Consider the following 23282-nt stretch of genomic DNA (forward strand, 5'->3'; position numbering starts at 1 on the left):
CGTACATTAAATTACATATTTTTTGTGTTAAAATTAAAAATGAACCTTTGTTATAACATAAACATAACTTTTAATCTTAAAGCACTCCTAATAGAAATGACATCATTAAGACCAAGGAACTCTGAAGCTTGGCACTTTTAATTTTAACACAAAAAGCATGTAATTTAATGTTGTAAGTTTTGTGGAAAATCATCATAAAATGAGTGAACAGTTGGATGTGCTGTACCTAGTCTATTTTATATTGTAGTTTTAAGAGTGGGTGATGTTTTGTCAATTAATTAATTTACCAACTGGTCACATGGATTGGAAAAGGGGTATTTTTTTTGTATAAAAGGGGTCTTGTTTCATGTACAAGTCATTCTGATGAAGTCTCTGACATTTGTAGGTGAAAGTGCTTAATCTGGTAATAAAGTGAGTTCTCCGTCACCGGCAGCCTGTTTTTTGTTATTTTTCTATGAGTTTGTGGAGTTTTTTTTATTACTGGACTTTGTCAATGCATATGTTTTGAAACAGATAGTCTGCACCCCCACAAGAGGATCTAATGTCCATGACATAGTACTCACCAACATGGGTGGTTACTGCACTGCCCTCTGTGTAATGCCCTCCTTGGTAAGGTCGTACTATAAACAAACTCATTCAAAGTAACTATTGGCAACCACACCCCAAAAGAAGAAAAAAACCTAAGGGACTTCTCCATAGAAAACTATAGCCTACTAAGTGACGGTATAAAACGTTTTTATACCCCTGCAATCACAGACAATAATGACTCCTATGCAGAGATGTACACAAATGCCCTGTATAATCATCTTAGCAACTGTATGGACTTGGCTGAACCTGATAAGAATAAAACCAGACCCCCCCCCCAAAAAAAGCCACCTTGGTGAACATCTAGTATAAACCGACTGTATAACAAAAGGAAGAAACTGATGTCCAAGAAGAAGAGGCAACTGCCTCTGCAGAGGAAGGATTCCCTCCACAGACTGAACAAGCAAACCAGAAGTCTTGTAAAGTCCTGTAAAAGTAATTATGAAGCTAAAATAGCATCCCTAGCCAAGGACAACCATAAGGCATTCTTTAACTACATATGAAATCTAAAAGGGAGTGTCCAGCTATGTTCCAAATTGGTAGTAGATGGTACCACTCACACTATGTTGGAGGAAGTTGCCAACTTGTTAGTTTACAGATTTAGCTCAAACATCACCTCTTACCCACATTAGCCATACCTCAATGTATACCTGACACCAGTTCTCTATGTAGTATCTCTAGAGATCAAGTCATTTCTCTGCTCTGCAAGGCCAAAAACGTTGCCTCAATGGGACCAGATAACATCCCGGGTTGCTTATTAAGAAGTTTAAACCAGTACCAAGTGGACCCACTTGCCATTCTCTTTAACTATCTTTGTACCAGCAGAACGGAGATCAGCAACAGTAATCCCCTTCCATAAAGGGAGGCCATTAACTGATCCTGGGAACTATAGACCTATGAGTCTAACCAGCCTCATCAGTAAGGCCATGGAAGGATAATCATGCACCTTATCAACAAGGACACAGGCGACCTTCAAACTCTAGACACAACCCAGTTTGACTTTGGTAAGGGTAGATTGTGCTTACTGAACCTGGTAGACTTCTTTGAGAAAGTCACCAAAGCCCTGGATGAAGGTAAGACAGTGCACACTGCTTATCTATACCTAAACAAAGCCTTTGACAAAATCCCCTACTCGGATATTATTGCAAAACTCTCCCAGCTGGGTGGTAACCCTCATATCACTAGATGGGCAGCTAACTGACTCACAGACAGAATGCATACTGTCAAAGTTGGTGACTCCACCTCTACCAATAGATGCATCACCAGTGGCATATGGCAAAGATCTGTACTGGCCCATTTACTATTTGGAATCTATTTCATGGAATTCCAGGTTAAAGTAGATTGTCTTTGGTTTACTAAGTTTGCTGATGATTGTAAACTAGGCAGAATCATCGAAGCTCCCAACAATGTTAACATATTATAGGAGGGGCTAACAGAAACAAATGACTGGTGTCAAAATGATGGTCTAAAACTAAATGCAATAAAAGTGCACCATTATCCCATTTGGCAAAGTGGAATTCCCCACTAATCACAATATTGATAGCACCCCTCTAAGTTCAAACTCAGTGGTGTGAGATCTGGGAACACAGGTCAACAGCAATCTGAACTGTGACCACTAGGTTTCGATGGTGGTAAGGAAAGCCTTCTACATTGTGCATCTGATAAGTAAAGACATCACATCCAGGTCTAAGGATGCAACTTTACTCTACCCTAATAAGACTCTTAGTAGAGTGCAGTGCTGCATTCTGCATATATCTCACCAGACACTTGCAGCAACTGGAGAGACCACAGAGGTTTCTCACTAAGAAGAGTCCTCCACACCATGACCTACGTGGATAGACTGAAAGCCCTGTCATTGTACTCTGCATCATATAGGCTACTGAGTGGTGACTTGTGCCTGGCCTACAGAGCACTATCTAACTCGAACCTGGTGTAAATGCTGCCCATATGCAAATGAAATGGCACTAGAGCCACTTGCTCTAGGGATTTCAACCTCATCAGTGGCATTAACAGAACATGCTGGAGAGACATGCATGTCTCCTAGAAATTGCTGCTGCTCTGGAATAAACATCCAGTTCATGTGAAGCAGAGCTCCTCAATGACCCTATTCAAGTGCAACCTGGACAAATGGATGGTTGACTGCAAATTCAGCCTATGGGTGGCACCCATGTCCCTCATGAACAGGCGTAGTCTGTGCTGATCTGTAAAGTACGTCCATCTAACCAAGAGCAATTAGGGCAACCTAGGATTAACATGTCTAGGATTATAAAGACTCTAGGGCTGCTAGCTTAGTAACCCCCTATGAACCTGTGAACCTATGAACAAATTTGCAGGTAGTTTAACAAATACACAGTTCACTTATCTGGATATATACATGCTATATGCTATCAGGGACCTATATCTCCTGCAGAAAGAAGAAACATGTGACATCTACACGCAGGTTCTCCATATGGAGTAGTCTGATGCACAAAACCCCTTCCCTTGAAATATGAGTTTTATTTACAGTAATATAAACAGTACTGGCTGTATTACACTTTACAATATTTTACTGTAGTATTTCATACTACTGTATTCTTTACCAACCCATTTCAGGTTGTCACATGAAATGTGATTCACATACTGATCACACCCAACATACATATTATAGCTTATAGCATTTAATGGTTTGCTTTATACTAGTTATATATAGGAACTGGTATTGTCAGGCTTTGCAGACATAACAAGTACCATAATCTTTCCATCTTGTGGCCATCCTGATTGGCCTTCCAAATAATCAAACACAGTAAAGTAGAGTAGAAATAATCACGGCAGGTAAAGCGAATGTGTCAAATACTTTCATGCCAGTTTAGGAGAGTCACTCAATGGAACAATTTGGTACTGAGAGCAGTTCTAAGGACATGGCCTCATCTCTCCAGCAGGTACTTGTGTCCTCTCCGGGGAGGTTCTCAGTATCTGCTACTCTCACTATTAGACCAATGTTTTTGAATCAGCCTTGTTTGATAGATGCCTTCAGCTGCACCTTAGTACCTGCCATGTCTTGATGTCAACTTTAGAGAATCGCAGAGTCAGTTTGCCTAATGCAATTGATTATTTTTGTTTTGAGTGTCATTTGAGTTTTTTCCTACCCCATTTACTGGATGGGGAGTAGCCAATGTTCTGTCTTGTTATAACAATTTTTTTTTAGTTTTCTAAGCTATTTCCTATGCTGATTTAATCTATTTAAATACAGCAGCACTGATGCAGCAGGAAACATTGTGGTCATTCCTCATCGGTCGTAGGGAAGGTGATATCACTGGATCATTTCAACATTCAAACAACAAACAGCAATCTTCCTTTAAAAAGGGAGAATGATTTTTATAGTATTCTTGACAATTTCTATACTGTTATCATATGCGGAATTCTCTAATTTGGTGTGAATTCCCAGACTTACTATCCCATCAATGACTATTAAATAAGAGAATGCCTTGAATTTGAAGATGTCAAACATGTTTTCACAAAATATGACCCTCTGGATATTTGAAATAGCAGAAAGCACAAATGAAATAATGACAGCTTTTAAACAAAGACATGTACAGCTACTTTACTCCAGAGTTAGTCTGGGAGTAGAAGTAGAGGCATTTCCTCTGTTATGGCTTTTTTTATGAAGCGTATTGCAAATGTCACAGTTTTTCACATTTTGTATGTGGTATACCTGGCCAGCACATTGTCTCTTGCATGCCCTTAACATGTATCTACTCCCACTTGTCCTACATGTATTCCTTTGAGCAATTTCTGTGCAGCTGATTGGATCCTGGAATTTTACTGAGCAGCTGATCTTATGAAAATTAATGTCATCATAGAAACATCGAGAGAGGTAATGGGACTCTCTTCTTCTCATAAAACCTCACTGACTGTAACATGTTCCTCCGGATTTTAACTTCCCTTCCATTTAAATACACTGAGCAAATTACTGAAATGTTTTTCAGATCTTAGTTGTCAAGGAATAATGATCGTGATTAAATAGCTTCTCTTTAAATTCTTTTTTGCATCCTCTTGGACTTATTGCGTCCATGGATGTTTTTCCTAACTTTATAGTTTTTGCTTGCCTTAGACATTTCAAAGTCCTTGCTCACTGAATTTTGCTTCTTTGCCTTTGTCAGCTGTGTTGAATGAATGTGTAAAACATCTGTTTCTTGAATCTGGAAATAAATTCCTTCACAAATCTGCAAATCAGTTCTTGACTGAATATGTGAAATTTATTTTTAAACAATATGCGCATGGCTGTGTTTGTGAACCATCTTTAGTCTGTGATTGTCTTGGTTAACATGGTGTCCTATATTATCCAACTATAAACTGACAGTGTGTACTCCTTCAGTCATGGCCAAAGCATCTGCACTCCATTCTGTCATAACATGTAGCTGTATCAAAAGAATTTGAAATAATATATTGCAGTCCAGATTTTGTTTCTATAAACATAGCACAGCTCTTTCAGATCTGATGGTGTTATCTGGACAGAATAAGTCTGTAGAGTTGCTTTATTATCTGCATGTGTATTTCAAACCCATATTTCTGAAAGAACTCTCAGCTAAGATGCTACATTTTGCAATGGCATGAAGCTTAAATTAATACTTTTGCCATAAAAACAAGTTTTTCAGTCCTGTGATATTTTTTGTTTACAACACTGATGGATTTCTGATCTTTTTGAAGAAAGAATATGCACAAACAAATACTATGTGCAAGCAAATAATTGATGAACAGCTGAGGAGAAAATTCATCAGATTTAATCTAAATTGAATCGTGAAATGCAGTAAGAAAGTGGCAATGACAGATGACAAGAGATATTGGGGTGCTGATTCTATGGGGTAGAGTCTGAAGATGATGTGATAATTCTTCCATTTTTCAGATCCCTGTTATGTTAGCATAAGGAACACTGTGTCTGACTGCTGTAGCTATAACAATGAAACTCGAGGAATAGTTTGGAAGAAAGCTTAGAAGTCAAACCTAAAAATGTGACTGGAGTATATGGGATGAACTGGAAGTAAAGATGCAAAAAGGTTAGTCTTATGTATGCTTAAGTATAGATGAGAGATAGGGAAAGTACAAGGCGTGGAGATGAGCTCAGTGGATGAGTCATTGTTGGCATTCAAAAGGAGAAAAAGCTGAAGATGGAGACAAAGTAAAAAAGTAGCCACAAAGAGTAGTCCAGTGAATGTAAATATCTGCAATAAATGAAAGAATAGAAGAAAACAGGGCAGTGCTGAGAAGTGGTAGCTGGACATGGGTTATCCGCAACACTTAGGCCAACTGGACAGACCGTATGCTTTCATCTACTGGCATCATGTTTACATTATTTAAGGTAAATTTTAAGAGAATATACAGCCTCAGTTTGGCCCCCAACCTTTACCATGAGTAATGAAGCAGGTTTAAATGCATCTGAAGATAAGATGCTTGCTAATGTTTAGGTTTCCTTGCCTGATTTATTTATTTGTCACACAGAATCCTTTATGATCCTTTCTTAGGACCCCAGACATCTTGAAGTTTTACTTTCATATTCTCATTCTAGTTTCATGTTTTGATTTTAATAATTATATCTGTGTCATGAAACCATACCTTAATCACATTTAAAAGAGCTTCCTTTAACTCCTTTTAAAAGACTGGGTGACTATAAAATAATATAGATACTAAAAAATCATGTAAATTAATTGCATCTGTGTAAAATTAAGGCACATTTCAACTTAGCTGGAGAAAGACAGTTCTTTAAGTTATTTTGTATATCCCATAAGTAGCTACATTTGCAGTTAAAGGAATTCTGTTCTTTATTTTTAAATGATTTCAAATTCTTGATTTCTTTATATGTTACATTCAGAAACCCATAAGCAGAGATAAAATGGATCCTACACTGGTTTATTTGCAGTTCAGGTTATGTCCGCATTTGGAACGTAAATGAATTTATGAAAGTATTTAAGGAGTATTAATAGGAGTAGTAAATATCCTCACAGCAAGAGGTTCTCCGGTTCTATTCTAGGCTGGGGTGCCTTCTGTGCAGAGTCTGCATGTCCTCCCTGTGGTCGCGTGGGTTTCCTCCAGGTGCTCCGGTTTCCTCCCCCATCCCAAAAGTATGCTGCAGGTGGATTGGACACTCTAAATTGGCCCTAGGTGTGAGTGTGTGTTTGTGTGTGCCTTTTGTGGAAGGCTGGGCACTGGGCTGGCAACTCGACACTGTAAAACTCTGCTGCCAATCATGAGCGGACAGTTGATCTGCTGTGGCGACCCCTAACTGGGAAAAGCCAAAAGAAGAAGAAGAACAGGAGTGGTAAATATACAAAATGGCGTTAATGTACAGACATAGCCTTTGTCTAATGACTGATTTGGTTGTTATGCCTAGGGATACTTCATGCTTTTCACATTTGCAAAGCATGAAGGCAAAGTAAAAACATTTTGGAAAAAGTTTCATTGCAGGACTACCTTCTTGATATATGTCCTGGCATATTTCCAGCTGTTTTCTACAGATAGTAGTTCTGGTGAAGAATCCTTAAAAGCTTTTTGCGTGTCCTTTGAATTATTTCTACTCAAATGTCAAACAAAATTGAACTGTGCATTACATAACATATTTTAATAGTAGTGCATTATTCCAGTTCTGCAACTCAGTTATTTTCTAAAATTGTATTGTGCTTTACGGTCGAGCAGTTTTACTTGCCTTTGCCAAATTTATGGATATTGTTTGAATGATAGCTTCACTTTAAGTAATCTGAAAAATATCATTGTCAAATGCTAAAAGAACTAGTTGTATAATAAAGCACAAGGTATTGGACAAATTTCCAGCTATTCCATTATACTGTACTGATATTAACACTGTATATCAACTAACAGTATAAATGTGTTACTGTAGTAATGTATTCCAATTCACCCATGGTGGTGCAGCGGTTAGCATTGTCGCCTCACAGCAAGAGGTTCACCGGTTCGATTTTTGGCTGGAGCACCTTGTTTTTGGACTCTGCATGTCCTCCCCCATGGTCGAGTGACGTTAAAGACATGCAGGTAGGTGCGAGCGTGAATGGTCATGCCTTTGTTGAAGTTTGGGTGTCGGGCTGGCAACTTGGCACCGTAAAAATCTACTGACAATCATGAGCGGACCAGAGTTCCGCTGTGGCGACCCCTAACCGGGAAAAGCTGAAAGTCTTTTTAAGTAACATATTCCAATTAGCTGACTTTATTGTAGTATAATAAAAATTGGTGTTGGGATAATTTTTAGCATTTTATTTTATAACTTTGCATATTTTATAAAGTGCTTCATTATCTTTGAATAGTCATGATCGTACCAGATTTCTTTTTTTGAGTAGACTGCATAAACGAAAAAAATTAAGTCTCACACATTAATTGTCAGTCCTTTGATTAGAAGCTGTGTTTTTATTCCAGCATTTATTGGACAGTTTTGAGAGATTTTATGAAATAAATATCACATGCCAGTGCAGTTAATATACTTGTCTGCAGTTATAATATGGGGCATTTTGCTTAATTTTGTATTTTATTAGAATTATATTAATTTTGAAAACACCTAAATGCACCAAGAAGGGACACCTTCTCTGGCCATCGGGCTTTGTGTTTACTTAGTCATGCTGGTGATTAGTTACAGTAAAATGTCACCTAAAGAACAGCATGTCATAAGGCAGCCGACGTGTCACGGCCAATTTAAAACTGTGTTTTAAATATGAGTTTTGTGGAAGGCTGCTGCTGATGGACTCACATTAACAGCACTTGGTCATTACTTATACATGTTTCCATTAATAAGTTAAACCATTCTAAGGCAGTATCTAGAGATTTTTACTTTCTAGCAAGATTTTACAAACTTATATTTTATGAAATTTCTTTTAGTATACCTTCTTACTAGAAGATATAATATTAAAGTACTGGTACTTTTTATTTACCATGACCGCATTTTCTTTTAGGTTGGAATCGTATTGCACTATTCTACACTGTCCACTCTGCTTTGGCTTGGGGTAACTGCACGGAATATCTACAACCTGGTTGCAAAAAAAACTCAGCAGTATCAAGATGGTGACCAACCACCACAGCGCAGACGAACCATGCTGAAGTAAAGTCTTACATTTTATTTTTTTCACTAATACTGAATGTCTAGCATGCCATTCTTTATTAAATCTTTATAACATATTAAATAATATTATCACTAGAAATCTGTGTATTCATGGTTTAAATGTGGTGGCTGATACACGTCTACAATTGTTTTGACATAAGTTCATTGTATAATGCTTTAGAGAAAATGAGCGACTTTACTTGTTTTTAATAAGTATGCTAAATTAGCAGTTTAATTCTGAGTGCTGGGGGAGCAATGCAGACATTTAAGCAGCAGCTGTCCACATGCTGTAAAAATCCATTAGGCATAGCCCATCGGTTATTTCCATGGAAACTGATAAGCAAATAGCAGGTAATAGCACACTAGGTGACACATGCTAACCAGTCAAATAGTAATGACTTTGACAGTTTTAACATGCTTTAATTCATTCAGTTGTGTGATACATGTGGTCATATGTTGATTTTGCAGTGTGTTCTAGCTTATGCGCAATTGATTTGATGGGTAATGAGCAACATTAATCATTTTAAATGTATGTTGGGTTTTCTGCTAAACCACGGCCTTGTCGTTTATTAAAATTTCAGTCTAATTTGCAGAGTTTGCTTAAATTGCAAATTCTGAAATATATATGTGTCTCTGTTTTTTTTTTTCTTTTTTAGGGAAAATAAATAATTAATAAATTCTAGTAACACTGAAACTCAATAACGCAGCAACACAGCAAAAAGTCTAAGTGAAATCGTTACAACACAGCTTTAATAAACCAGCACAATAGCAACAAATAATTAACAAAGGTGCCACTGGCAATATGTTTAACACTGATAATGAAAGTACAGGTAACTAAACTCTGTTGATTGCTGGTAATATATGACGCTATATGCCATGCATATAGGCAGACTAAATGATTATTTTAGAACATCAGGGGATTTCAGTTGTCCCCTCTTCTCTTTTCTTCCTGTAAGTGTGCATTCAGTGCACAGGTAAGACCAGATAGGTGAGCCTCACATATCCCAGGTTTCTGTTATTGTGAGAATATCACCCATTTCATTTCAGCGATGTCCCTGATGTTTAACTGCTGAGCACTTTAAGGAGTGTCTCAGAAAGGGGGTAAAATACCACATTAGTTGCTGAAAGATCCTTCCATAATGCAGATTAAATAGCAAACTTTTGCCTTGGTCTTTATCTTAATTTAATGAATTTGTGTAAAATTCCTTTAGCAGCATTTTACTTACGAATAGTATTATGGGTCTAATGCACTATCATTGTATCGCCTTTTATAAGTGTACACACATCTGAATGTTACTATACTAAATGTTTTGCTGAATTTCATAAAACACTCTGTCTATATCTGTATACATGGAGTGAAATAATAGAAATCTGTGATCACGATGACTTGGTCTCTGCTTAACTGTAAATGTGAGTTAGATATGTCTGCTCCACGCAGAGGGTTAGTTACCCCTTGTCAGATGTAGTGGCTGCTTTTGCATCAGGAATTACTGTTTCATCAGCCTCCATGTTTAATGAAACTAGTGTCTGAATAATAATTGTGCATTAATGGTTACTGCTCAGGTTAGCTGTTCCCAGATAAACTGGAGAAATGCTAACTAACCGCTGAAAAGTTAGAAAAAAGTTATGATTTTGTACCGTATTTCTACAAAGAAGGATGCTGTAGCTGTAGCACCTGTCATTTTTTTTTTGCTGTTTACTATTAATATATTTTCCAAGGTCTACTCACTCGCAACTTGCATTACTCTTCCTAACTTTGCTTCCTAAGAGTATATAAATAATTTATTGTTAACCTTGTATAGTCCTTCACCGTCTAGGCCCTGGAGATCTCAGGAGCTGGAACAGTGTTATGAGTGAGGAGAGGAGTGAAGGGACTTTTCTAGGGTTATTAAAGTGCGTATCCTAGCGGTAGTGTGTCTGCATAGATGGTGTGAGGGCTGCAATAAGCGGATCCTTATGCAGTGCACTCCTCTGTTTGTAACCTTTCTCCTTTTTCAAGCAGTCAACCTCTAGCAGGCCTACAGGGACCACATGAGGTCATTGTGAAACCCTCATTCAACCCAAACTAAGGAACATTTGCAAATGACAGCATTATTCTAAGCTCCCGAGCCACACTTCATCGCCATGTGATCATCTTTGAACACTGGCTATCAGCATTACTGATAGACACAATACCTAAGTAGCAGTGTGCCAGCTTGGAATGGCTGTAGTTTCTATTTACATATTGCATTTTCCTACCTCGCATTACTGGCTAACTGATGGATTGTCTACTTTGGTGATAAGATGCACTAAACTGGAATTAATTGCTTTCAACATAAGGCATATTGAATTTAAAATTTACAGGGCTATAATTGTTATTTGTGTAGCAAATCCATATTTGGAAGGGTTGTAATTGCCTTAATTTGAAGTAGATCAGCTGTTTAAGATGACTGGACATTACTGAAGTTATAACTTTGTCCAAGGATTGGCACATTTGTATCATTTTCCCCACAGACGTGTCCACGCTTGCCTTATTGGCTGTGGAAAGTGTATTTCTATGGGGAAGGGCATGCTGCCTGTTTTTTCAACAATTAGGGTTGTGTATCTGCATACCTACATTCACGTAAGTATTCTTTAGCCCTGCTGTTTCACAGATCTGAAGTACAGTGACTTTTATTTGACGTAGGCATTGTGTTTATCTAGTAGGAACTATGGTCTGATGCACTTGGAGCCATTTGCTTATAGTTTGTTGTGGCCATGACACAATATGGGTGTTGTAGATAGCAGTACAAACACCCTGCTACACACTTTGTGCTAGTAACACAAGTGGTTCACCACTTCTCATGTTTGTGGTAGCTTCAGTAATAGCTCAGATCTTAATCACTGATACACACTGGCTTAAGCAAGTTGAACTTAAATTAATTTTGCTACTTTAAATAAGCTCTACATTTTTAATAGTTATAGTGAGATAATAAGTGTCAGTAGAAAAGTGATGAATTCATGTAACACTGCAAACCTGCTTGCATAGTACTTTTGAATGAAATTATAACACTCTCAGCTTGTCGGCATGCGTTATTTCATCTCTGCCACCATGACAGTAGTGCAAAGCAGATGCAGTAACACAAATATTTATAACCGACTGCAGTCAGTCGCTATCTGTACAGCTAACTCAAAGCATTGATTTCTGCACTTCTAATAGCAGGCACAGTTATAATGTTGACGTGCAAAAGGGAACAGTAAGTCTCAACTGTAGCAGGCATTCAGTTTACAGCAATAATATGATGGTACTGTGAGTTGTGATGGCATATGACTCCTGTCTTCTTACCTAAGCATAACAATGAAACATCTGTTCTGCTGTGTTGTGCAAGCAGGCACAATACTGACCCATAGCATGGGGTGAGACAGCATAATAGGAAAATGACAACACTGATACATTGGCACTGAATTTTATGTCATGCTGCTGCTAGGTGTTACTTGCTCTAAGATAATGTTTGTTTGCTAAGCTCTGTGCATAAAATGGAGTTAAAATGAACATTTTTTGGCTCTGATTACTTAGTTTGATGGAATTAATATGTGAATGCAAATTTAGGTTGAAATTCTTTACTCCACACACAACGACAGTGATGTCTTGGGATATTTAATGAAGTCGTTCACACCTCTGTAACTGACATCATCTTAACTTGAACGTTTCTCCTTTAGGTTGTGATACTCGATGAGTATAATTACCTTTCTGTACAATACCTTACGACCCCTGTTATGTTTGTTCTTCCACAAATGCATAAAGACATCCATCAACCCCCCATGTGTCCTATTGTAGATGCAAGGAGTCTATTACGCACCCTATAGCTAAATATCTTGATATAAAATTAAAAGAACTTGTCTTTATTGGATCTCATATTTGTAGAGATTTTTGGGAATTTTTAAAATGATTGATGATGTTACATTTAAAGAGAGATATATGTTGTTGTTGTTGTGTCTTTCGGCTTATACCGGTTAGGTGTCACCACAGTGGAACTCCGGTCCGCTAATGTTTGGTAGTGGATTTTTACGTGCCGAGTTAGCAGCCCTGATGCACAACCTTCAACGAAGACATGCCCATTCACGCATGCCTCCTCACAGAAGACGCTCTAGCTGAGAATCGAACGCGACAACATCTTGCTGTGAGGCGACAACGCTACCGTAGTACCACTACCGTGGGTATAGATTTTAAAGAGACATATATATTTATTACCATTGACATCAAAGATTTATACATGGTGATCCCGCACGAAATAAGAGTTGAATGGTTTGATGAATATCTGTACGAGAAAGTTCTAGAACATGATCAAGTGAAAGTTTGTATACTAATGATGAAAACAGTATAAAAAATAATTTTATACTTTTTGATAAAGAGATTTATTTACAACAAGAGGGTGTGGCACTGAGAGCTGCCTGTGGGGGCCTGTATGCAGACGTTGTCCTGGAATGGAAAATAAGTATTTGAGTCTTTATATTCTTTTGTAAAGAATACACCCACTTTTTGGATAATGTGTTTATTTTATTGGATGGGCCAAGAGAGAAGATTGATAAATGTTGTTACTTATATTAATACAACTACAGAATCTCTAAAATGTACTTATAATATGGATGATTTGAACATAGCATTTTTTGGAAGTCTGGCTTAAGGACATCGAAAGTAAGAGGTTTTTATCAAAAGTTTTCAGAAAAGAGATGTGCTCTGATAGCTTTTTACATTTCTCAAGTGCCCATCCATTTAAACAAAAGAGGGCGATAGTAAAAAGACAGTTTGTTCGAGCAGCCAGCGTGGTGTCCACCTTAGTCATTCCTTGATGAATGTGATCATTTAAAACATGTTTTTAAGAAGAGGATACCCTTGTGAATTCATAAATAATATTATGTTAGAAGTTATTAATAAATTAGATAGGGGATATCTTGTACCCCTATTAAAGGAAAACAGGAATGCTAATAATCTAACAGGGCGATAAGAAAAGCTAATATAATGGAAGAAAATAAATTACAGCTCAAACGGAATGATTACAAGAGATTTTATTACCACCTCTAACCTGGACAGCTGTAAAGTTTGGACTCTCTTTGAAAAAAAATGGGAAATTTTGAGAAGTGAAAAAAGCAGTTTACCTTCATATTGTCGGAAATGACAATATCGATCCCGCATTTGGGCGAACCAGTTGCACGAATTTCAAACTTCAATATTCTCGGTAGTTTGAAAATCAGCAAATCGAACAGCAGATTCGCTGATTTTCAAACTAAAATGTCGAACATGCATTGTAATGCAGGGGGCAAGCACCCCTGCACCCCCATATATACTAATTCCGAGATCGCACTACAGTGGGGAAAGGGATAATTTCCTGATCCCCGCTATAGTGCAATCCGCACCCAAAATGTCGAATCTGCTATGAGTAAATGCCAATGTGCATTTGCCCATTGCACATTCGGACAATTTTATTTTAAGATTTTTCCAATTTGGAAACCTTCTTTCGCACAAAGTGGATTCGCCCAAGTGCATAACGCACTTATGAAGATAAACCGAAAAAAACATAAGACTATGTAGGTGAGCATATGAATATTGTCTATAAAAAGGGTAGTACCCTTAAAAATATATTTGAAAGTAAATATAGAACTGAAATAAGGGATGGAGTTATGAAAAAATGCGGGTCATGCAGTTTTTGTAAGTTTATATTTGCATATAATGATGTTTGCATAAATGGAAGGGAAGTTAAACTACAAGGAAAACATAATTGTTACTGAAAAAGTAATATATTGTACTCTCTGTATAAAATGTCAATGTTTCTATGTGGGGGAAATGGAGCGGAAACTAAAAAATAGAATGTATGAGCATTTATATGATATAAAAACTAAAAAGGAAAGGAATGCTCTAAGAAAACATTGTATGGAAGAGAAAGACCATTTATTTAAATTTGTAGTGATTGATAGTATTAAAGTATATGAAAGAAGGTGAGCTTGGTCATTGCAACTGCAAATTCACATCTTATCTCTACCCTACTCTATGCCTCTCCAATATTTACTAACCTTAGACAATGCAACCTAAATAAGCTTGAAACCTACTACAACAAAATCAACAAATTCACCACAGGGGCTTCCTATCATTCTCACCACTGTCTCTCACTAGCAGAACTGGGTTGGCTAGAGCTCCCCCACCTCCTTCAATGGTACCAACTCATACTCGACCACAAACTAATAAACCAACAACTAAAAGTCCCATCCCTCCAGAATCTACTCCAACCCTCATAATCACAAGACCACTAAGATCCAGCCACAAAAACCTCCTACAGGTCACAAGAGGCATTAACTCTGCTGGAGAAGCATTATTCTCCTGCACTATAGCCAGACTCTGGAACTCCCTCCCATCCTCAATCACCTCTGTAACTTCTTGCACCCACTTTAAATCCTTACCAAAATCACACTTAAAAACTTGCCAGATATGCCCTTGCAACCCCCCTCTAATGCCATCCACCCACCCACTACCTCTCTCGGCCCCCTAACAACCTACTCATAGCCAGCTTGGCTACTCATGTTCCCAGCCACCTACCACATAATATTAACTTCTTGTAGCAACAACTGCTAATGGCTGTTATGTACCTCAAAAACAGATTGTATCAATTGTTCACTGATGAATCTCAACTACATTTGTAACCATGTTTAGTATATGTCACCATATTTTAAAATTGTACTATGTTCTACAGCTCTTTTACATCTATGTTTTATTCTTGTCTTACGTCCTCAGCTGGACTAATGTTTATATTTAAATGCTATGTTTTTAACTGTATAATGCAAGTAATACTTAATATGGAGCTTTTCTCCCCGGGCCTCCACTGAAAACAGACCTGTGTCCAGTCGGACTCTCACGGTTAACAAATGAAAATAAATAAATAAACGTTTATTGTACTGGTGGTTACATTTAAATGCAGCAAGCTGGCCAGGTTTGAATGAACAAGTTTTCCATTAGTTCTTTGCTGGAGTTAAAATCACTAGAAAGATGAAAACGTAACTTGTAGTATTTTATGTGAATAATATATATTTGAAATTTAATACTAGTATTTTATTGTTTTTAAATCTTTTTAGGAGAAATACAGTATGCGTATAGTTTGATTGGTTAATTTGGGGAGTGTGAGTGCTTTTTGTGGAGACGTATTTATTGATTTGGTATTTGAACCACATGAATTTGAACATTTGTTGTCTGATGAAGTCCTTAAGAATAACAATGAAAGCAGTTATGTAGCTGTGATTTTTTTAATAAATTTATTGTTGGTGTGTATTTGGTGCACCAGTGGTATTGGGGTGCCTTTTGTCTCATTCACTTTCATGGAGAGACTTTTTTTTAATCACAAATCATGGTATTCAATACGAGAGGTATAAAAAAGCAGATCTGATTCCTTAGAGTCTGGAAGTTCATCAAGTTGCCTCATTGTTCATTGCCTTTGCTTATCCTTCAATCATGCCAGATTGTGTGTTCCTTATCCTATCGAGCAGCATTTCATATCTTGTAAAATCGAAGACCTGACTGAGTCAAAGATGTGGTATGTTCTTAATGCTTTCAAGAGATATAAGCTGCAGATTTTGTACCAGTTCTCCCAGTACATTTGTCCATGAACGAAACAATATAATATGCAAGTACTTAACATATTCCCTATACTGCTACTCTGAAATGTTGCAGTCTAACTTCTAGTGGAAGAATCCTGAGCTTTTTTTTTTTTTTTTTTTGGTCAACCTCATTTTTACTGGCCCAGCCCCCAGTACCCAATGTCCATTCCAGGTATATCAGCCACTCTCCAACACTCCAGACTTTTTCCATTTTTTAAGGTCAGTTGTGGATCCTAAGGGTGCCCTGGGAGGCTTGTCTCATATGTCCTTTTATGACCGACCCACTCCCACGCCCTTTTCCTGCCCTCCACACTCATTGATAATGTCCAAATACAACTCCCCTCTTTGGATCATGCCTCTCCTGAGGAAGGGTATCAATGAGTGGCCTCCCACCTTGGATGGGCATACCCAATCCTTCCCTGTCAGTCACCTGAACCACTAATTGTAGCCGAGTTGACTGGACTTTAATCAGGGTTTTGCTCTCTACACCATTGGAGCTGCTAAGCATCCTGACCTTTTTCACATGATTAAGTTATGTCCTCACATTTCAGATAAATGTTTACATCTCTTGACCCAAAAAGGTTACTAAAGGATATTAAATGGTGTATTCAACAAAACAATTTCTGCAATGTAATTTGCATTAGGTTCTAGAACATTTAAGGCAGTAAGGTTTAATTTAGTTAAAAAACTTACAATGCATACATACAAGCTACATACATACTTTCAAAACGTTTTTCTTCACCTAGCTGAGACCTTTTATATGAGGATAACCAGTTCAGTGTACCTTGTTTTTTGAGATTCTTAGAGAAATATGAATAATATGATAATATAAATAAATGCTATAATAACAATTAATATCTCTTAACCTTCACTAGATATGTGCCATGTAACGGTGCAGTTAATTTCTCATCATGTAAGCTTAAAGGAAATCTTTCAGTAACTTTTAGACAACATGGTTTTGCAATTATTAATGCAAATATTAATAGGCAATTTTAGATTCCTGGACATTAATAGATGATTTCAATAGGTTAGAGTCACTAGTGACTTTGGTTTCTTTTTATCTTCAGATATAAACAAAGGGTATATAAGTTAATGTAACTGTTATGAATATGTGATCATCTGTGTGCCATAGGTCAGGGTAAGATTTTTTATTCACTTTTGGTATACCCCTGCCTACTTTTTTGATTTTGCTAAACAAACTAGTGATGTACATAAGAAATAGATATACGGCGGGCTTCTTTGTCAGGCACATTGTGTCAGAACATGTCATAAGGTGTACTTCCCTTGAGGTTTTCTTTTGTTCCCATTTTGAGCCATACATACACAGCTGAAATTATGCTAATCAAATATCTTGCAAAGTCTTTGGTGGACAAAACTGGGCATAATTTGGATCTTGTAACATTCCTGAAAGTAGATGTGTCTGTCAGGGTGCTGTAGATGTAATGTTTGCTTCCTGAACGTTACTCATTTGTTTATAATATGTTGTGATGTTAAACACATACATTACCCCTATATACATCAGCAAAGCAAATTGTTAGTATAAATGTCCAACTGCCTTCTACCCCTTTGGCATCACTGCTGTCTCTACTATCTCTACTTACCTCCTGACAACTTTTTATCACCAGCAAAATTCCAAGTTGCACTTATTGCCTCCTACATCAACGTAAGCCGTACTACAAATTTCTTTTTCTCTTTATCAGATAACAAGTTATGACACTACTCACATTTCCTTACCTCCTCACTTCCTATAAATGTAAATTTGTGATTTCACATTTTAAACCCAATTGATCAAGTCAATTTGTGTTGTATTAATATGAAATAGCCATATATTTTACTTACTGTAATTTTTCTAGCATTCCTGCCTTTCAGTTATTGTATGTCTGTACTGCGACTTTAAGGTTTACACTTTTCTCTCCTGTATAAAACTGCCTGTTTTTGTAACTGGAGCTTTTCTCCCTGAGTCGTTGCTGCGAATGAGCTACTGCAGCCCACTCAGCATACCCCAGCCAACAAAAGCAATAAACTAAAGTAAAACATGTATGCATCCATTGTTCATTGGTTCGCTATTTAAGGAAACTTAGAGAGCTGTATAAAAACCTTTCCGATTTGATTTGATCTTGCAAATGTAAAATAACTGAGGAAACAATCTCTAAATAACTATCAATTAAAGAAATTAGCTTATACATTTTTGAATTACAGTAATCATCCTTTTTATATTTTGGGAATATTATCATGCCACCACAAGATCTTGGATTTTGTTTTGTCTACACACCACTGAAAATGAGAAAGTTGTATCTCAGCCTATCTCTTTTGACTATGTATTTAAACTTCACTGCTGATTCCAACTGGCCCTGCTGCCTTCTGTCTCTGTCTCTCTAATCTTCTAATAGCTTCATAGGTAGGTACTAGGCTATTGGCCCAAGGGCCTAAGTAAGCTTAACCAACAAGGTTCCCTGACTTACGCCAGACAAGAAAGTTAATTTCATATGCCCCTGTCGAGCAGAGCCACAGAAGTGATTCCCAGGGTGTATTTCCTATTTCCCATCCACTCATCAAGATTTTTGTTGAAGAGTGCTTATAAGGGACTTTTCTTGACATAGATGGGTAGCCTGTTCCAGAGTATGGAAAGTCTGTTGGACAGGAATCTATCCCTCCAGCATGATCTGTTTATTGTGGTGACAAGGATTAGGTCCCTAGAGCATGTAGCTCAGAGGGATTGGGATTTCTTTAAGTGGAGCATGTCCAACAGCTCTGTATTTGACATTGCTTTGTATGTTAGGCAGAGATCACCTCTGAGTAGGTGATATGCAACGGAGTTAAGCTGGAGTTTTTTGAGACGGTCTGCCTAGGGCATCTGTTTGAGGCCGGTAATCCTCTTTGTGAGGTACTTCTGTGGTTAATGTAATTGGTTGTTATGGTTGCATTATTCCTTCATTTAACTGGGACCCACCATTATCTCTTGATATAAAAGACATTTTTATGTCAAAAATGTCCTCGATCTTCCAAGGTATAACTGAATTCCATAGCGAAAGGTCTTCGGTTTTTTCTGTTAGCAATGGCATTTACCTCACTATCACTGTTTTACTATAATATTAAATATATACACTATTATATATACTATCACTATTTCTGTTCAGTAAAATCTTATTTTTGATTTGTTTCCATATCAAACTGCACAATGATCTTTTTAAATTATTTTTTATCTGCCGTTCTTGATCCCTTTTGTTAAGACAGACCTTTATATTCTCTGTTTTATTTTATGAGCCATGTTTTTATCCCCTACCCAGCCAGATGTTCCCTTGGGACCAACCTTAACATGCTTCCCAAAGTCATCTTGGTGTATGTTATGTTTGCACTATCCAAAATTTTAAATACTAGCTCTGTAGGGCCTGATAATATTTCTGGCTGTCTACTAGTAAGTGACTAGTACTGGTTACCCATACTAACTTAAACCTCTTACATTTAAGTGCTAAATCCCCTCTGAAACCTATTCAATTTGTCACTCTTCATGTCACCATAGCTTATGTCCCTGGAGAATGCAGAATGACTACAGCATATTGCAGAGATGATGAGCAATGAGCATTGAAATGAGGTAGTGACTTAAACATAATTTTGGGGGGGATCCAAAAGCTTTTCAAAGGGGTAATACATTCCATAATATACAGTCTTACTGGTCTGTGCAATTGTGTATCATGAGAGTCTTATTGTTCGTTTCATAGTATTTGAAAAGAAATAAGAATCATGTTCTTGTTCTCTGTTTTGTCAGAAACTGCGCATTGAACAAGTATTTTAGAAATGTAAAAAGTAAGGAAGTTTCTCCTTCATCACATGAAGACACGGTGATTAAACTATTTTTAACAGTATAGATACCCACGTATAATATAACTGTAAGTGAATTAAGAAGGCTGCTAGTAGTGAGATAAGGGGTAAGGATTCTGTGTTCCTTTAAAGTAATTATACTGCACTTTCTGGCATTTAAGTTCAGCCTGTGGTTGACACAACAGGTGTTGGTGTAGTCCAGTCCCTACTGAAGCATCCAAGGGGGACTCAATAACTGTAACCAGTTTGCAGTCATTAGGAAATGTAGATAGCCATAGTCCCCTGACATCTGCTTTTAATATGAGAACTAAATGTGCCAAAAATCAGGAACCAAGGAGAAAACCCTTTAGAACCCCAGTGATAACACTTCTCCACCCAAAGAAAGTTCAGCCAACCTTAGAGTCCTGAGTTGTGTTGGAAAGCTGCTTAACTATGCAGACTGAATATAAGTTTGTATTAACTTGGAAGAACTTGTTTATGATACTACCACATATAATGGTTTAAAAGGCCATGTTGAGGTGAAGTTAGACAGTATGGAGTGTTTGACACTCATTCAGAGCTACTATAACCCTTTTGAAGAACTTCCCTAGGCTTATTATGGACTTGAAATACAAATTGGTTAAGGCCTAGAGTTTAAAAGTCACTTGTGTCGTTGCTTATCATCTGTGCAATTTGCTACAGTCATTCTGCATACTCCAGTGACATAAGCCACACCAAGATAGAGACACAAACTGAATAGGTTTAAGAGGGATTTGGCACTTAAATTAAGAGGTTTAAGTGGGTATGGGTAATGTTATCAGGTCCCTCAAAACCCAGTTGGAACATCTGGCTGGTTAGGGGACAATTAAATAATAATTTGCCTATGAGAAAATCTGCAACAGCTTCATAATCAGTGTGAGAGACACAAATGGAAATACATTTGGTACAATAACTGGCATTATTTGTAAGTCTCATAATGTAACTGAATCCGGCCTTGATGTTTTCTTTAGAGTAGGCAGTGATCGTGACTTGATACCAGGCCTTGCTGTCCCATAATGTAACTGAATCCGGCCTTGATGTTTTCTTTAGAGTAGGCAGTGATCGTGACTTGATACCAGGCCTTGCTGTCCCATAATGTAACTGAATCCGGCCTTGATGTTTTCTTTAGAGGAGGCAGTGATCGTGACTTAATACCAGGCCTTGCTTTGCTTTGCTTGATTGCGTCCCTGTGGGACTTAGTCGCTCATATCAAGTCCCTGTTATTCTGGGAAAGCATGATGCCAGACAGCGTGATGTTTCTTCTTTTTGTTAAACTTGATTTTATGGGAATTCCACCATATGGGTTTATTTACAAATGTAACATTAATCCTATGGGAGCAGATTCATTAATGCATTTGTATATAAGGGGATCAAATTCAGATGTGTTTGTAGTAGTAGAACTTCGGGAGCTATTAGTTAACAAACTGAACCATTTTTGTTTGGTGAGTAAATAAGATTTTAGGTTTCTTTTTGAATGATTGCAAAATACTGTTTTTTTGTTTTGTGGAGGGTAAAAAGAAAATTTTATGGGACAAACTTACTGTTAAGTGATAAGATTCTACAAGGTAATTAGTAACATTCCATGGTAGCCAAAAAAGGAATATAGAAGTTCATAGGGACGAGGTCAGGAAGAAGATCACAGATATTGGTGAGGTGAGCAGTTGGAGCAGGGATAGCAGAACTGATGGAAACAAGGGCTCTCTGAACAGATGCTCCTAACTGTATAAGCATGGCACTTTATAGGGGGTAGTTAAACGCATCAGTAATGCGTGCATTTGGGTGATGAAAAGCTGTCTGAGCTAACTTAAACCATTAGAGTACTCAGAAGACAACATAGAAGGAGATCTATTGCTGACAGGTAGGCAGTGTTTTTCAGGTTGCCTGAAGCTCTATAAATTCTAGTATGGTATTGTGTATGACTTTTATTGAAATAAGATCTTTAGTAAGAGGTACTAATACACCCCTGCCCCCAGCACCCAGTGGAGCTAAGCACATGGAGGAAGTCAAGTTTTACCAATGGAACAAAATGTGTACACTATGAAAATATGCATGTTTCAACAGAGGAATGAATAAAACTTGCACATTTTTCTTTTCGACCTTCTGGCTTTAATCAGAGCTACTCTGATACTAATTAGGTCTTTCCATGAGCTGGACTGTGCCTAAAGGAGACAGTAGAAGGACAGACTGAGCTTTGGCAACTAAGCAAAAGCCATGAGTCAAGAGAATGTAGCCCTTCCCTGCCAAAACAGGAGGGTAGGTTAACCACGTCCATCTAGGCAGATACACGCTGGATCACCCTAGAATGGCACTAGCTAGAAAATTGTTCAAGTCAATTATTGTTTCCTTTGAATTTAGACATTATTGTTGATGATGCAAAATATTGATCAGCATCAGTGACTTTCTTCTTTGGGTTCATGAACAGAGAGCTAAACTGATTTTCTGTTTCTATTCTTTGGATTCATGAACGGAGAGCTAAAGTGTGACTTTCTCTGTTTCTTTTCCAGACTATGAGGCATACGTCTAAGCTGTCCAGTATTTCACAAATGTCTAGATTTTTGCCTTTTAATGTTCTATTCTTCATAAAATGTGTGCTTTGTTGGCCAATCACTAAGGATAGCAGTCAGTAAATATTTTAATAGACATCTGAGTTTCAGTCAATAAATATTTTAATAGATATCTGAGTTTCAGTCAATAAATATTTTAATAGACATCTGAGTTCTGAGTTTCACTGTTTTTGTTCTTCAGAAAATGCACAATAAATACATTGTCGCTAAACCAAAATACATTGTCGCTAAACCAAAATACATTGTCGCTAAACCAAAATACATTGTTCAGACAATTCAGTTAGTTGCTAAGAACAACATGTAAAATGTGTTCTTGATTTTTAGCTCCTTCTCTTCTTTGCCAAGAAGTTGATAGTTATGAATGGAGAGTCTAAGGTCATTCGCACCTACATGAACAACCATGATTTCACAGTCATATTCAAGAAAGTGATGGGTCCTGAGCACCTTTTTATTTAATACTAGCACCAGAAAGATGACTTAGTGTAATCCTCTCCTTAGCCCATCTGGTGAGTATAGGGTCAGTGTGTCCGAGTATAGAATCACTGATAACAAGGGCCTTGCGACTCTCTGCAGGCCTGTGAGACTTGAGAGCAAACTTGCTGATTTGGTGATTCATAATAACGGTC

The 23282-nt window shown here is 37.4% G+C and overlaps 1 protein-coding gene across 2 annotated transcripts in view; it reads left to right on the forward strand.

Annotated features, from left to right (window-relative positions):
• Positions 1 to 23282, forward strand: part of ADGRA1 (adhesion G protein-coupled receptor A1) — a 1550322-nt gene that overhangs the window by 1003168 nt on the left and 523872 nt on the right. For both annotated transcript variants that reach the window (XM_044056875.1, XM_044056876.1), the window contains exon 5: positions 8511 to 8656. In XM_044056875.1, coding sequence (XP_043912810.1) covers positions 8511 to 8656 — 146 coding nt within the window. The remainder of the gene's footprint in view (positions 1 to 8510; positions 8657 to 23282) is intronic.

The sequence above is a fragment of the Protopterus annectens genome, chromosome 14.part0, assembly GCF_019279795.1.
Source record: "Protopterus annectens isolate FY-2018-M chromosome 14.part0, PAN1.0, whole genome shotgun sequence".
Classification (NCBI taxonomy): Eukaryota; Metazoa; Chordata; order Ceratodontiformes; family Protopteridae; genus Protopterus; species Protopterus annectens.